Source organism: Schistocerca cancellata, chromosome 1, assembly GCF_023864275.1.
Source record: "Schistocerca cancellata isolate TAMUIC-IGC-003103 chromosome 1, iqSchCanc2.1, whole genome shotgun sequence".
NCBI classification, from domain to species: domain Eukaryota; kingdom Metazoa; phylum Arthropoda; class Insecta; order Orthoptera; family Acrididae; genus Schistocerca; species Schistocerca cancellata.
The window spans coordinates 1,270,046,735-1,270,064,008 of NC_064626.1; the positions used below are offsets into that span (position 1 = coordinate 1,270,046,735).

The 17,274-nt window shown below is 42.8% G+C and overlaps 1 protein-coding gene across 1 annotated transcript in view; it reads left to right on the forward strand.

Moving 5' to 3' along the window:
- Positions 1–17,274, forward strand: part of LOC126095019 (heparan-alpha-glucosaminide N-acetyltransferase-like) — a 217,451-nt gene that overhangs the window by 166,457 nt on the left and 33,720 nt on the right. The window contains exons 9-10 of the mRNA XM_049909683.1: positions 11,702–11,823; positions 13,182–13,351. Coding sequence (XP_049765640.1) covers positions 11,702–11,823; positions 13,182–13,351 — 292 coding nt within the window. The remainder of the gene's footprint in view (positions 1–11,701; positions 11,824–13,181; positions 13,352–17,274) is intronic.

Here is a 17,274-nt window from a genome sequence, read left to right on the forward strand (position 1 = left end):
CAAGAATTATCTGATGAAATTGTCAATACTGTCTTTCAGAAAATTACTAAGTGGTTCCTTGTAAACGGACTCTCACTGAATTTTGATAAGACACAGTACATACAGATCCGTACAGTGAATGGTATGACGCCATTAATAAATATAGACCTTAATCAGAAGCATATAGCTAAGGTAGAATATTCCAAATTTTTAGGTATGTCCATTGATGAGAGATTAAATTGGAAGAAACACAGTGATGATCTGCTGAAACGTTTGAGTTCAGCTACTTATGCAATAAGGGTCATTGCAAATTTTGGTGATAAACATCTTAGTAAATTAGCTTACTACACCTATTTTCACTCATTGCTTTCATATGGCATCATATTTTGGGGTAATTCATCACTGAGGAATAAAGTATTTATTGCACAAAAGCGTGTAATCAGAATAATAGCTGGAGTCCACCCAAGATCATCCTGCAGACATTTATTTAAGGATCTAGGGATATTCACAGTAGCTTCTCAGTATATATACTCTCTTATGAAATTTGTTATTAACAACCAAACCCAATTCAAAAGTAATAGCAGTGTGCATAACTACAATACTAGGAGAAAGGACGATCTTCACTATTCAAGATTAAATCTAACTTTGGCACAGAAAGGGGTGAATTATACTGGCACTAAAGTCTTTGATCACTTACCACATAGTATCAAAAGTCTGACAGATAACCAACAAGTATTTAAGAAGAAATTAAAAGAATTTCTGAATGACAACTCCTTCTACTCCATAGAGGAATTTTTAGATATAAATTAAGAAAAAAAAATATTAAAAAATAAAAAAAAAATAAAAATAAAAATAAAAAATAAAGAAAAATAAAAAAACACACAAAAAAATAAAGTTGTTATATTAACTTAAGTATGTTGTTAAATTAACCTAATTATGTCATGTATTGGAAAATTCGACTCGTTCCACATCATTACGAAATATCGTATTCATGATCCATGGAACTAGTATTAATCTAATCTAATCTAATCTAATCTAATCATTGCCTTGGTTCAGGAGGAGCAACAACTATTTTGACTATATCTCTTTCTATAAGTACCCAGGGAGGTTACCAAAGTTAATTCCTGCACCTTGCATCTTATCTCTCTCTCCAAATCTAGGAAGAGCTTTTGTCAAACCTAAAAACGCTTCACATTACTTTGTGTCTTTCTCCCACTTGGGCAAGTTGGACAGTGCCATTCTTGCAAGGAAGCAGTGCCTTTGCAGCAAATCTGCTTCTTAATCTGAGGAACTATCAGCAGTGTTACTCTGCCAACATGTCTCGAAGGTTCCCGATGGCAATATACCCCATCCTGGTGAGAATACATCATAAAATTAGCCATGCTGGCTGTCAGTGCTTTCGTGCATAAAACATCTTCTTGTGCATGATTGTAGCTTATCTCTCTCTCCAACTCTAGGAAGAGCTTTTGTCAAACCTAAAAACGCTTCACATTACTTTGTGTCTTTATCCCACTTGGGCGAGCTGGACAATGCCATTCTTGCAAGGAAGCAGTGCCTTTGCAGCAAATCTGCTTCTTAATCTGAGGAACTATCAGCAGTGTTACTCTGCCAACATGTCTCGAAGGTTCCCGATGCCAATATACCCCATCCTGGTGAGAATACATCATAAAATTAGCCATGCTGGCTGTCAGTGCTTTCGTGCATAAAACATCTTCTTGTGCATGATTGTAGCTTATCTCTCTCTCCAACTCTAGGAAGAGCTTTTGTCAAACCTAAAAACGCTTCACATTACTTTGTGTCTTTATCCCACTTGGGCGAGCTGGACAATGCCATTCTTGCAAGGAAGCAGTGCCTTTGCAGCAAATCTGCTTCTTAATCTGAGGAACTATCAGCAGTGTTACTCTGCCAACATGTCTCGAAGGTTCCCGATGGCAATATACCCCATCCTGGTGAGAATACATCATAAAATTAGCCATGCTGGCTGTCAGTGCTTTCGTGCATAAAACATCTTCTTGTGCATGATTGTAGCTTATCTCTCTCTCCAACTCTAGGAAGAGCTTTTGTCAAACCTAAAAACGCTTCACATTACTTTGTGTCTTTCTCCCACTTGGGCAAGCTGGACAATGCCATTCTTGCAAGGAAGCAGTGCCTTTGCAGCAAATCTGCTTCTTAATCTGAGGAACTATCAGCAGTGTTACTCTGCCAACATGTCTCGAAGGTTCCCGATGCCAATATACCCCATCCTGGTGGGAATACATCATAAAATTAGCCATGCTGGCTCTCAGTGCTTTCGTGCATAAAACATCTTCTTGTGCATGATTGAAGCTTATCTCTCTCTCCAACTCTAGGAAGAGCTTTTGTGAAACCTAAAAACGCTTCACATTACTTTGTGCCTTTCTCCCACTTGGGCAAGCTGGACAATGCCATTCTTGCAAGGAAGCAGTGCCTTTGCAGCAAATCTGCTCCTTAATCTGAGGAACTATCAGCAGTGTTACTCTGCCAACATGTCTCGAAGGTTCCCGATGGCAATATACCCCATCCTGGTGAGAATACATCATAAAATTAGCCATGCTGGCTGTCAGTGCTATCGTGCATAAAACATCTTCTTGTGCGTGATTGTAGCTTATCTCTCTCTCCAACTCTAGGAAGAGCTTTTGTCAAACCTAAAAACGCTTCACATTACTTTGTGTCTTTATCCCACTTGGGCGAGTTGGACAATGCCATTCTTGCAAGGAAGCAGTGCCTTTGCAGCAAATCTGCTTCTTAATCTGAGGAACTATCAGCAGTGTTACTCTGCCAACATGTCTCGAAGGTTCCCGATGGCAATATACCCCATAAATTGCATACATACAAACTATTCAGTAATTATTACCAAGGCAGAATGAGGCAGAATGTAAAATGGACCCCATATGGGTGTCATACTACACAGTGACATCTTACGTTGCATCCCGTAATAAACAACCAAATACAGATGCATTAGCTTTACTTGTGCAGGCACTGCATGCATCTCTAACAGACATTGGTTTTGAAAACACAATCCAAAATGTGATTTCAGAATTCATGGGATCACTAAAAGGTAGTAATTCTGCTATCTGTTTTGATGTTTTTAGTAGTATATTAAAATTTTGTGCTGACCTGATAGGAATACTGTTAAGCTGTCCTTGTAATCAGTCAATGACTTGGCATATTTTCTGACAGGCTTAAATGTGCCCATCTACAAACCTGAGATAAACAAACCACCTCTAATTAAGGATCTACACTGCTGACAAAAAAAGTGAAGCACTCAGAAGGGGAGGAGGAAATGAAATGGAACTTCACAGTTTGAGATGGAACATGATGCTATTTCAGTGATTACAGTATCAAGTCAAATTTCTGATGTTGGCAGTATTAGTCAACTTATCAGTATGATATTGCACGTCTCTGGTCTGAACAAATGCTGATTCTGTTGTGAAGTGTGCCATCAAGCTGTTGTATCCTATCCTGAGGCAAGTTAGCACATAACTATTGTAAATGATCCTTGATATCCTAGATACTGACACTGAGACAGAGTTGACATCATATCACACAGTTCATAGAGACACGTCATATGTGGGCAAACATTGTCCTGTTGAAAAATAGCACCATGATTCTGTCACATGGGAGGTGCAACATGAGGATGCAGGAGGTCAATGACATACTGTTGTGCCACCAGAGTACCCAGAATCACTACCAGCCATGACCTGAAGACATTCATGGTGGCTCCTAACCAGGACACCAGGAGTGCCACTGCTGCACTTCTCCAGAATATTGGAAAAATAGAGTCTCTCTCTCTCCAGGTCACCGTCATAATAACTGGTGATGGTCCTCCTGGGTTGTGTAGGACCATCATCCACCACTGAATGTAGTGCAATGCCCTTCATTAGCAATCCATGTTTCCGTGTCATGAAAATACTCCTAATGTAGCTGTTTGTATTGTGATGTTGATGGCAACCTATGGATGAGATGGTAATTCTCTAGTAAGGTACCTTCTAGTCCACGACAAATGGTGTGGGATGGCACTGAATGTTGCAGGGAGTCTATTATTTATTCTTGGACGGCAGGCACATTTGTGAAAGGGTTAAGACATGCTTGGTGCACAGCACTGTGGTGCTCCCTTGTGGTGGTCCACTGGAACCTTGGCAACGAGTATACCTGCCCTCACTTCTCATGCAGTCCAGCACTGGGTCAGTGTCATATCCGTATATCCCACAAATCTGAATATTGCAGTATTTCACTAGCTGGGCAAAGTGAGACACATAGTGAGGTCCATTTCAGACTAATGCCAGGTGCTGATATGCTGCCTTACATGAATATGCGGATCTTTGTGTCTTCCCAGTGGTCACTCAATATCTGATACTGTTCATACCTCCTATATCTACGGGCTGCTGGATATCAATGCTCTTGACAGAGTTCTGAAAAAAAACGGAGAAATGCAGGAAGCCACTAGGCAGGGGAATTGCCTGTGGAAAACTAACCCAAACTAGTGGTAAGCAAATGAAATGTGACAGATGGAGTGTGGACAAGACAACAGACAAAGAGGTGTTAGGCAAAGCTGTCATGACAATGACAAGAGCAATGTCAAGAACAGTTGAGAGACAAATCCAAGCTGGGACCAAAGAAAGTAACCAGGTAACAATCAAGAAAGTTATGAAATAGTCCTAGTATAGCCAGGACAGACCAGAAAGTATCAAGTGTGAGTCTGAACAGACCGACTGTGTGCTGGGCGGCTGCCTATATGCTGGCTGCATGAAACACTATCAGCCACTGTAAGCTGCTGTACTCATGTGGTGGTATGGTGGCGCTCTTGCCATGCAAGCACAGTTAAGCAGTGGCCACAGTGCCTGCCAACAGCCATGTAAGTCCATCTCTGCTGGCAGCTATTCAACCTCTGCAGTGACAGAAACTAAATCCACCCTAAAACAGGTGCATATGGGTGGAAACACCATGGATGGTTGCCATAGGGGTGCGAAAAAGGGTATGTGTGCAGACCTGGAGCCTTTGATTGCCAGATGTTGGAAGGGAGGTTGGTTAGCAGTTCCATTGTGTTGACGCTGGAGGTGAGGGTGCTGTGGTGGGTTCCTCTGACCCCTGTGGATGCAGAAGGTTGTGCTGGCACAGCCGTTGGGAGTTGTCAGAAGTCGCCAGTGGCACTGGCCTTGGAGCCTCATGGTCCTCAGAAGGCGGAGGGGAATTTGTGGTGACAGGTGTGCCACCTGTGTTCAAGGGCAGAGCTGGTTGTGGTGATGGCACTTGAGCCCTTCTAACTCTGGGGGGATCTGGCATGGGGTGTGGGAGGGGGCGACATCAGAAGATGAAGCAAGACCTGTGGTTGCCACTCATGGAGCAGGTCAGTGGGGCTATGCCCATCAATCAGCATGATGTGGTAGGTACTGAAAATCAGGCTGAGGGCCAAGTTAATGGCAGAGGATTCAACACCCTTCTTCACTGTTGCTTAAAGGTTCAAATGGGACATTCTGCTTCCTCATTAGAGGAAGGATGAAACCAAAGGCTTCCTGTTGCAATTTGGTGGAAATGATCACCCAATATGTGTCAGTTTGGTATCTAGGAGAACATCATGATGAGAAATGTGTTTCTAGGGTTTGAGCTTGATCTCCAACTGATGGGTGAGGTAGAATGATCTGCTGTGGGTCATATACTGGCTCATTTAAAGCAGATGGTATGGATTGGGGCCCAGAGACTAGAGTGAGAGGTAACCCTCCAATGACCAGAATGTGGGCAAAGAAAGTGAGGCTGCCATCAGTTATGGTAGTACCACATATGTGTACTATAGTAGACATCCACATGAGCAGCCACATCGATCCCAGAATCGAGCCCACAAAATCGAGGTGGATATGGCCCCAGGGACGATGGGTTGTAGGCCAGGGTGCAAATGATTGTGGAGGTGCTGGGTGTACACCATACAGCCATGAACTATGCTCTCCATCTCATTATTGGTACCTGGCCAGTACAAGAGTCTGTGAGCCAACTCCTTCATGTGGGACATCCTCAATGTCCCCAGTTTAGCAAGCTCAAGATTTCTTGTTGCAATTTGGTGGCAAGGATCACCAGATATGTGTCAGTCTTGGTATCCAAGAGAATGATGTCATGGACAACCGAGAGCACGTGAGAAATGTGTTTCTCGAGGTTGAGTTCGGTCACCAATCGACGGGTGAGGTAGACTGGCCAGCTATGGGTTATGTAGCGGCAGATCTGCTGCAGGATGGGTTACAGCATGTGGCGGCTGTGGTGACATATGAGACCATAATGGGGAAACCATGCATGTACATGTTTTCATACATTAGTTATACAAAAGTAACGTTTGATTGTGAAAAGGGTAAATATCTTACAGAAATGTTTGGTACAGCGACTAACAGTGTTAGTTTCTGATCTTCCTACTAGGTGAAATACGTGAATTAGTTATTCCTACAGTCATCACTGCCATTACAGTTTAGAGACAGTTGAGGACCAGATATCACAAGCTACCACCTCATACAAACTGTTATTAATTGATCTGATCGTTTCACAGAAAAAGGCTGTGTATCACATAGGACACCATGTCAGGGTCGGCCAGCAGTCCTTTCCTTTTTGCCAAGTTAACTGTATTTGGCATTTCATAAATGAACATCCTTGAACATTATCTAGTGCCTCAATTACAAGTGGATACAGGTACAGAATTTATTTTGCAGCTAGATGGTGTGCCACCACATTATCGTTATGAAGTCGTCAAGTATCCCTGTAGGAATGTGGTGACTGGGATAGGACATGGTGAGACAATACCCTGGCCACTACAATCTCTTGATTTAACCGTTCCTCTTCTTCTGGGAAACATCGGCAGGGGTGCAGCAACAGATAACACCAAAAGTTGCCAACATACATCGAGGATATATTCATAGGATTTGACAGGAAAATGATTACAGATGGGAAATTTGTCGTGTTGCAAAATCAATTTTTGACAGTACAACGTAATTGGATAGATAAAAAAATCTATTCACCAAGTGGTGGCAGAACATAAAAGAAGGTTATAATTAGGCAAGCTTTTGGAGCCAGTGACTCCTTCTTCCAGCAGAAGGGTTGAAGGGGAAGGAAGAGGGGTGAAAGAAAAGGACTGGAGGGGTCTAGCAAAAGAGGTAGATTTCAGAAAAGTCACCAAGAACCACAGGTCAGGGGAGACTTACTGTGTGGGAGGTTACAATAACAACAATATAAGGAATATAATAGATATTTACTCACCTTAGAGATGCCCTGCTGAGTTGCAGACAGACACAATGAAGAGACAGTTATGCAGGCAGCTATCAGCCAAAGCCTTTTTCAGCAAAGAAAACAAGTACCCATTCACATGAAAAAACACACTTCACGCACACTCAATGCACACAAGGCTTGTACTCTTACAGGAATTAGAAAAATGCTGTGAGTAATGAGGATAATGGACAAGGGGCACTACATCAGCAGTGTGTGGTATAAGTTGAGAATTTGGGTCTGATGGGAGGCATGCTAGGGTAGTTCATGCAGTTACAATGACCACTGTGTCTGGATGGTGCAGTGGTCAGTGCTTCTGTCTGGTAAGCAGGAGACTTGGGTTTGAACCCTGGTCTGGCAGAAATTTTCAACTTTCACCATTAATTTAAATCAATGCTTGCTCACAGCCAGTGTCTGTAATAGCTTAACCCAGTATATTGCCATGCAGTATCAATGAGGAAGCAAAGGACCTCTTGTTGGTTGAAATCATGGTCTGAGCCAATGGGTAGGTGCAACAAGGCATTGCCATTGGAATGTTGTGCTGTGGGCTTAAACCAGATGGTATAATTGTATGCACTCAGGAATAAGGCCCAGTGCTAGAGGTATTTAGCTGATCACTCTGGGAGGTTGGACTGGGACCTGAATAACGTAACAAAGGGCTTGCTATCAGCAATTAGAGAGAACTTTGGTCCAAAAAGATAGACCTACTACTTTGGAAAAATTTGCTGTCTTCTCAGTTTCACTATATATTTCCCATGTATTTGCTATTTCATATCAGTACTTCATTACAATGGCATTTTCCAAATCAAATATATACCTCCATCTGGAAATACTGAGTTTTATTGTACTGTATTGTATTGTATCTTTACTGAATGAGTGAATGGGAACTTGCAGATTACCTCTGCACCAGAGTTTATAACTTTAATCTGACAATACCAGAGAAGGAAAGTTGCTACTCACCATATAGCGGAGATGCTGAGTCGTGATAGGCAAAATCAAAAGATTCACACACTCATAGCTTTTGGCCATTAAGCCTTTGTCAGCAGTAGATACACATACACGCACACACACACTCATGCAAACGCAACTTGCACACTCGTCTGCAGTCTCAGAGAGCTGAAACTACACTGCGAGCAGCAGCACCAGTGCATGATGGCGACTGGGTGGGGGTAAGGAGGAGGCTGGGACAGGGAGGGGGAGGAATAGTATGGTGGGAGTGGCGGACAGTGAAGTGTTGCAGTTTAGACGGAGGGCAGGAGAGAAAGTGTGGAGGGGGAGGGGGTAAGTAGCAGAAAGGAGAGAAATAAAAATAAAAATAAATTAAAAGACTGGGTGTGGCCATGAAATGATGGCTATGTAGTGCTGGAATAGGAACAGGGAGGAGGCTGGATGGGTGAGGACAGTGACTAATGAAGGTTGAGGCCAGGATGGTTACGGGAATGTAGGACGTATTGCAGGGAAAGTTCCCATCTGCGCAGTTCAGAAAAGCTGGTGTTGGTGGGAAGGATCCACATGGCTCAGGCTGTGAAGCAGTCATTGAGATGAGGGGTATCATGTTTGGCAGCATGTTCTGCAACAGGGTGGTCCACTTGTTTTTTGGCCATAGTTTGTCGGTGGCCGTTCATGCGGACAGACAGCTTGTTGGTTGTCATGCCTACATAGAATGCAGCACAGTGGTTGCAGCTTAGCTTGTAGATCACATGACTGGTTTCACAGGTAACCCTGCCTTTGATGCAATAGGTAATGTTAGTGACCGGACTGGAGTAGGTGGTGGTAGGAGGATGTATGGGACAGGTCTTGCATCTAGGCATATTACAGGGGTATGAGCCATGAGGTAAGGGACTGGGAGCAGAGGTTGTGTAAGGATGGACGACGAGAGGTAATCGAAACCCTGATGGAGAATGTTATTCAATTGCTCCAGTCCCAGATGCTACTGAGTTACGAAGGGAATGCTCCTCTGCGGCCGGACTGTGGGACTTTGGGAGGTGGTGGGAGACTGGAGAGATAAGGCAAGGGAGATTTGTTTTTGTACAAGGATGGGAGGATAATTATGGTCAGTGAAGGCTTCAGTGAGACCCTCGGTACATTTAGAGAAGGACTGCTCGTCACTGCAGATGTGACGACCACAGGTGGCTAGGCTGTACAAAAGGGACTTCTTGCTATGGAATGGGTGGCAGCTGTCGAAGGGGATGTATTGCTGGTGGTTACTAGGAAGGTGGCTTGTTGGGTTGAGTAGGACCAGGTGAAGCAAATGGGGGAGAAGTTGTTGAGGTTCTGGAGGAATGTGAATAAATTGTCCTCACCTTCAATCCAGATAGCAAAGATGTCATCAATGAATCTGAACCAGGTGAGGGGTTTAGGATTCTGGGTTTTTAGGAAGGATTCCTAAAGTGATTTTTATTGTGCCTGTCACGACTCAGCATCTCCACTAGATGGTGAGTAGCAACTTGCCTTCTCTGGTATTGTTACATTCCATCCTGGATTTTTCATTGTTTAACTTTAATCTGAAGTGCAAGAAAAGGCAAAATGTACATTAAAATCACTTTTCTGTCTTGCATTGTGATTGTACAGACCTCTGGTTTTTATGAGCAACAGCAAGAACAATTAAGAAGTTCAAATGGTTCAAATGGCTCTAAGCACTATGGGACTTAACATCTGAGGTCATCATTCCCCTAAACATAGAACCTAACTAACTTAAGGACAGCACACGCATCCATGCCTGAGGCAGGATTTGAACCTGCAACCATAGCAGCAGCAGTGCGGTTCCAGACTTAAGCACCTAGAACCGCTCGGCCACGGTGGCCGGCAATTAAGGAGTAAATTAACTGGAAAGTGAATGTAAGAGTTGCAAGAGCCTTTAAGAAAGTGTCTGGAGAATGAGCAGTTATCTGCTTTACACAATATTCTCCTTTCGTACTTGTGCTGAATAAATGCTTTACTTACTTTAGGTGCAATGCCCCAGAAGATAATTCCATAAGACAGCAGGGAATAAAAATATACAAAATAAACCAGCACTCAAGTTGTTAGGTCAACACAGTCTCAGATACTTTTAAAAGCAAAACAAGCCAAACTGAGCTTCTTGATTAATTTAGCTATATGTTACTCCCATTTTAACTGGTTATGCAGATGGGACCCAAGGAATGTTTTACAATGTGTTCCATTTAGTCTGTGATCAGTAATGCTTCTTATGTTGCTTGCAAGTCAATATTTGCTTCTTTGAATCTATCCCCTATCTCCTCTCTGAGGAAGATACTATTAGCTCTGAAAGCTAGGTAGTGTCTCACTTTTACTTTCATGTGTGTGTGTGTGTGTGTGTGTGTGTGTGTCTCTGTCTGTCTGCAGCACTATACATCTTGCCAGAAATTCTAACTGTCTGAGAAGGACCATTGTAGGCCCCTTCAGTTACATCTGAGTTATGTCTAGTAAAGGTGAGATGGAACCCTTGATTTCAAAGTAATTATGCACTTTATGAAGTGGCCTTCTTACATCAATAGGTAACTGCAAAGATTTAATATTTTTAAAGAGGCATAAGTCAGCTGACATACATTTATGGGAAATAGAGAAAAACTTTTTAAATTGTATAATCAGTTTATATGGGCATATTTATTGGCACTGTTATTTTATATGATGCAAATATGATAGTTGGATAGGAGACTGAATTTTATTTTGGTTTTGTAATAATGGGAAACTGAACTTTCTTGTGTTAACAAAAACAAAATGTGAAAACCTGCTGATAGAGTATGTCACCTTTCTTTATCTTTCAGTACTCTGAGTTTCATCAGAAATTTTGGTCGTCTTGCAGTACGCCCGCCACAATGACTTGAAGTCTGGTGTCTAAGTAGCAGGAACCTGTCCGAGAAGAAGTTTACCTGTTTTTGAACTCATAGGAATCATCTTTGAGACATCATTTACTATAAAATGAGCTCTTTGTCTGGGCTATGAAGACCCAAAGCATGTGTACTGGCTACCATATTATCCTGTGCCATGTGGCATGATGCGGATGCAATATGTAGGGGCATGTGGTCAGCACACCACTCTCCCGACCATCCTGCAGATATTCCAGGCCACAGAGCCACTACTACTCAATCAAGTAGCTACTCAATTGGCATCATGAGGTTGTGTGCATCCCTTACCAGTCCTCCCACTAAGGAAGAATCCTTGGCAGTTTCAGCAACCAAATCTGGGTCCTCCACATGATGAAATTAATATTAGGATAATAATTCACATAGACACTTATAAACACTCAGTACTCTCACATCAGCACAGTATGAAACCAAACTAGTAAATATCCTGTCATTAATTTTTTTGTTCACTCCTCTACTGTGTATTTTAAACTGATCTACAGAGTATAGATATTGAAGAAGAATTTGTAATATTTCATGCATCATTCTCCAAATTCTTGCCTCTTCTTAGATGTTGTCTGTCAAAACAGCTACCCAAATGTTATACAAATGTTCAATATTTACAGACTAAATTGCTAGCAGCTATGCAAGATATAATAATCCTGCTGCCACTCTGGGTTGTTGCTGCTGCAGCCATAGCTGGCAATTGTGCAATTACATTCTTTTTCGAAGTCCCAGGGTGTCCAAAGTAAGTAATTTGTGTTATTTATTCTCTGTCTCTCTAAATCTACTTTCTCTTCATATGTGTTAGATGTAACTATTTTGAATAATAGCTTGTATTAATTAACTCTGTTTTTCACTATAAACCAAACTAGTAAAGATCCTTTCACTAACTTTTTTGTTCACTCCTTACAGCTTAAACTATTTTTCTTACATAGTTCCCTCAATAATTTAAACATTTATTGTAACATGAAATTAATTTGTTTATGTCCACATCATGGACATTATATTAACTAAATGGCAAGACAGGAGATGATGGAGAGGCCTATGTTCCATACAGAACCAGCCAGAGACTGGAAACTGTCTAAGATGATGATGATGATGATGATGATGATGTCCACATCATGGGCATGAGCTGTCCATGAATACCGCCAGTCTTCAACAGCTTCTTTTCCCTCCCCTTTATCAGTGTCGGACTGCTGATCATGCATGTGCATTTCTACAGGCATGTGAAATTTACACAGTTGCAGCCAGTTAAGCAATACCTTAAAAATATCCCTTGTACTTTGCCAGTATGTAGGATGCTATTAGTTATTAAATAGATAAGAATGAAGAAAGACAATCAATCACACACCACTTTTAGATTATGGTGTATAGGCACACATAACAATATGGGAGCTCAACTTGCTTTTAGTAGTTTTAAAAGTAGTCTGGTACAAACTGCAAGAAAAATGTTTGTGTTTACTGTGCTGTTATGCAGGATCTCTTGACCCACCTCCTTATGTGTGATTGCTGATACATACTTGTGTGGTAGTCCACAGCTTGGAAGTAGTCGGCTCAAATCCTGATGGTGAAAAAAAATTACATCTGCTGTATTTGGCCAGCAAGGGGAGAAGATGTGGTGGCACGCAGTTTGTGATTGCGAGACACTGTGCCATTGCACTTAGTTGGAGTCCAGACCTCTCACTGAGTGAGGGGATGTGACATTGCTGATGATAATCCATCCAATAGAGGCAGACACTAGCCTCAGCAGTCCCCTCGGTGCTATTCAAGGAGAGTAGGCTGTGTGCCGTCACTGGGTTTTACTCCATCTCCCTCCTATCATCATCTTACAGCACAAATATGTTTTTATTTTTCTTTATTTGGCACTGGTCATTTTATATGAAATGTGCTTTGTCATGTGTAGGTAACAGTAGTGTAGTCAAATTAAAGGATACAGCTACAATCTTAAATACTGAAATCAATATTATTAATATTAAGTGAAAGAGCACAATTACAATGCTAAATATTAAAATTTACAGTCATATAAAAAAGAAATGTTTGGTGACAGAAACTAGACATTAAAGTATAGCACTTTTGAATTGTAATTACCTGTAACTCTTTCAGGGGCTATATGGGACCTGGAGGTATCCATGAAAATGGCCAGTTTGAGGACTGTGTTGGTGGTGCAGTAGGCTACATAGACCGTCTAGTACTGGGTGTAGATCACCTGTACCAGCATCCCACTGCTCAGGCTGTTTATGGTTCTGGACCATTTGATCCAGAAGGATTAGTTGGTAAGTGTTCTCAGGTCATCCACTGTATATCCTGATCAAACTGCAGCAGGAGAAAACATATAAAAGTTGAGAAAATGTGCAAGCTTTCAGGACCAGAGGCTCCTTTTTCTGGGAAAAGGACTAAAGGGTTAGTAAGAGGAATGGAAGAAAAGGACTGGCAAGGTTTAGGGATTGGGGAGAGTCATGAAAAAGTTATCCAGAACCCAGGATCAGGGGAGACATACTGGACGGGATGAAAAGGAAAGACTGTGTCTCCTCTGGCCTGGGGTTCTGGGCGACTTTCCCATAACTCTCCCCATTTTCTAACCCTTGCTAGTCCTTTTTCTTCATCCCTCTCCCTTCAACTTCAACTTTTTGCCAGAAGAAGGAGCCACGGGCTCTGAAAACTTGCACATTTCCTTAACTTTTATATGTGTTTTATCCTGCCGTCACTTGGAGACTATATTTTTTATCCATTCAGTTACATAATATTTTCAGAAATTGATTATTTTCATTGATATATAAGCCACTGTATGCCCTGAAGTGCAGAACATGTATGTTAAAGAAAAATCATGGATGAAAGAAGAAATGACAGGTATGAACAGACACTAGATGCTTAGGCGCAAAGTATTCATTCTGTAGAAAAATACAGGTATGTGTTGTTTGAGATCTTGTTTTAACCCTTGTGCTTTCATGTGTAGGCGGTGCAGTACTGTTATGTCGGTGGGCTATATGCCAAGACATAGCAGTCTCTGTTCACCAGGTTTGTTAAGTTGTGAATTTCCATCGCTACTTTAATTACGCTCTTCCGTTATGAAGACATTGACATGAGAGTTTTGGTATTGGCAACTGCAAATGCGCCACATTAAAATAGCAATGAAGTTGAACTGCATATGACTTGATTTCATATTTCTCAACAGCACAGATCACAAACAAAACCAATTTTCAGTATTATTTAATTATTTTTGGTGCACAGAAAACATATAATTTTTATCTAGTATAAACTGCCAGTATATGGACAGAGACAGACAATTTTAATGGATTAAATACTAACAAAGAGATAGAGTGGCTGGCCAGTACTTACCTCAGCTCAGTACAGCCGATAGATACACATAAAACAGAACCGAAAATTACATTCCTAGCTTTCGGAACAAATGTTCCTTCATCAGGGAGGAGAGAGGGGAAAGAAAGGGAAGAAGGGAAAGGAGATTCAGTTACTCACAACCCAGGCTATGAAGCAACAGGGAAAGGAAAATAGGGAGGGTAGCAAGGATGGAGGCATGGTTGTCAGAGGGAAGCCAAAGATATTCTACTGTAAGTACTGTGCCAGCTTCAAACCAAAGAGGATGCATACAGAAGTAAAGAGGTATATAGTATAAAGATAAACACAACTATGTAGGATGAAAAGATGCGTGAATGGTTAAAGAAGAAAGGGAAAGAGGAGAAGACTGAAGAGTAAATGGGAGTGAGGTTGTTTAACGTAGGTTCAGTCCAGGGGGATGGCGGGATGAAAGGATGTGTTGGAGTGCAAGTTCCCATCTCCGCAGTTCTGAGGGACTGGTGTTGGGTGGGAGAAGCCAAATGGCACATACGGTGTAGCAGGTTCCTAGGTCCCTAGAATTATGCTGGAGGGCATGCTCCGCTACTGGGTATTGGGCATCTCCTAGGCGGACAGTTCGTCTGTGTCCGTTCATGCGCTCAGCCAGTTTAGTTGTTGTCATGCCGATGTAAAAGGCTGTGCAGTGCAGACATGTCAGTTGATAAATGACATGTGTAGTTTCACACGTGGCCCTGCCTTGAATTGTGTATGTTTTACCAGTAGCGGGGCTGGAGTAGGTGGTTGTGGGGGGATGCATGGGGCAGGTTTTGCAGCAGGGTCGGTTACAGGGGTAGGAACCGCTGGGTAGAGAAGGTGGTCTGGGAATATTGTAGGGTTTAACAAGGATGTTACGGAGGTTAGGGGGGCGACGAAAGGCAACTCTGGGTGGTGTGGGGAGAATTTTGTCAAGGGATGATCTCATTTCAGGGGTTGACTTGAGAAAGTCATATCCCTGGCGGAGTAATTTGTTGATATTTTCGAGGCCAGGATAATATTGGGTGACAAGGGGGATGCTTCTGTGTGGTCTGGGGGTAGGAACATTGTTGTTGGACAGGGAGGAATGTATTGCTTGGGAGATCTGTTTGTGGACAAGGTCTGTAGGATAGTTGCGGGAGAGGAAAGCACTGGTCAGGTTATTGGTGTAATTGTTGAGGGATTCATCACTGGAGCAGATGCGTTTGCCATGAATAGCTAGGCTGTAGGGAAGGGAGCGTTTGATGTGGAATGGATGGCAACTATCAAAGTGAAGGTACTGTTGTTTGTTTGTGGGTTTGATATGGACAGAGGTGTGGATGTGAGCTTCAACAAGACGAAGGTCAACATCCAGGAAGGTGGCTTGGGTTTTGGAGAAGGACCAGGTGAAATTCAGATTCGAAAAGGAGTTGAGGTTATGGAGGAAATTAAGGAGTGTTTCTTCACCATGAGTCCAGACCACAAAGATGTCATCTATAAACCTATACCAGGCCAGGGGAAGCAGCTGTTGGGTCTTCAGGAAAGCCTCCTCCATGCCGCCCATGAAGAGGTTGGCATAGGATAGAGCCATCCTGGTTCCCATGGCCGTTCCCCTGATTTGTTTGTAGGTCTGGCCTTCAAAAGTGAAGTAGTTATGGGTGAGGATGAAGTTGGTAAGTGTGATAAGGAACGAGGTTTTTGGAAGATCTTCGGGTGGGCGTTGGGAGAGGTAGTGCTCAAGGGCAGAGAGACCATGGGTATGTGGGATGTTTGTGTAAAGGGATGTAGCATCTATGGTGACAAGAAAGGTTTCAGGTGGGAGAGGAGTGGGAATGGATTTGAGGCGCTCTAGGATCCATTCCCACTCCTCTCCCACCTGAAACCTTTCTTGTCACCATAGATGCTACATCCCTTTACACAAACATCCCACATACCCATGGTCTCTCTGCCCTTGAGCACTACCTCTCCCAACGCCCACCCGAAGATCTTCCAAAAACCTCGTTCCTTATCACACTTACCAACTTCATCCTCACCCATAACTACTTCACTTTTGAAGGCCAGACCTACAAACAAATCAGGGGAACAGCCATGGGAACCAGGATGGCTCCGTCCTATGCCAACCTCTTCATGGGCGGCATGGAGGAGGCTTTCCTGAAGACCCAACAGCTGCTTCCCCTGGACTGGTATAGGTTTATAGATGACATCTTTGTGGTCTGGACTCATGGTGAAGAAACGCTCCTTAATTTCCTCCATAACCTCAACTCCTTTTCGAATCTGAATTTCACCTGGTCCTTCTCCAAAACCCAAGCCACCTTCCTGGATGTTGACCTTCGTCTTGTTGAAGCTCACATCCACACCTCTGTCCATATCAAACCCACAAACAAACAACAGTACCTTCACTTTGATAGCTGCCATCCATTCTACATCAAACGCTCCCTTCCCTACAGCCTAGCTATTCGTGGCAAACGCATCTGCTCCAGTGATGAATCCCTCAACAATTACACCAATAACCTGACCAGTGCTTTCCTCTCCCGCAACTATCCTACAGACCTTGTCCACAAACAGATCTCCCAAGCAATACATTCCTCCCCGTCCAACAACAATGTTCCTACCCCCAGACCACACAGAAGCATCCCCCTTGTCACCCAATATTATCCTGGCCTCGAAAATATCAACAAATTACTCCGCCAGGGATATGACTTTCTCAAGTCAACCCCTGAAATGAGATCATCCCTTGACAAAATTCTCCCCACACCACCCAGAGTTGCCTTTCGTCGCCCCCCTAACCTCCGTAACATCCTTGTTAAACCCTACAATATTCCCAGACCACCTTCTCTACCCAGCGGTTCCTACCCCTGTAACCGACCCCGCTGCCAAACCTGCCCCATGCATC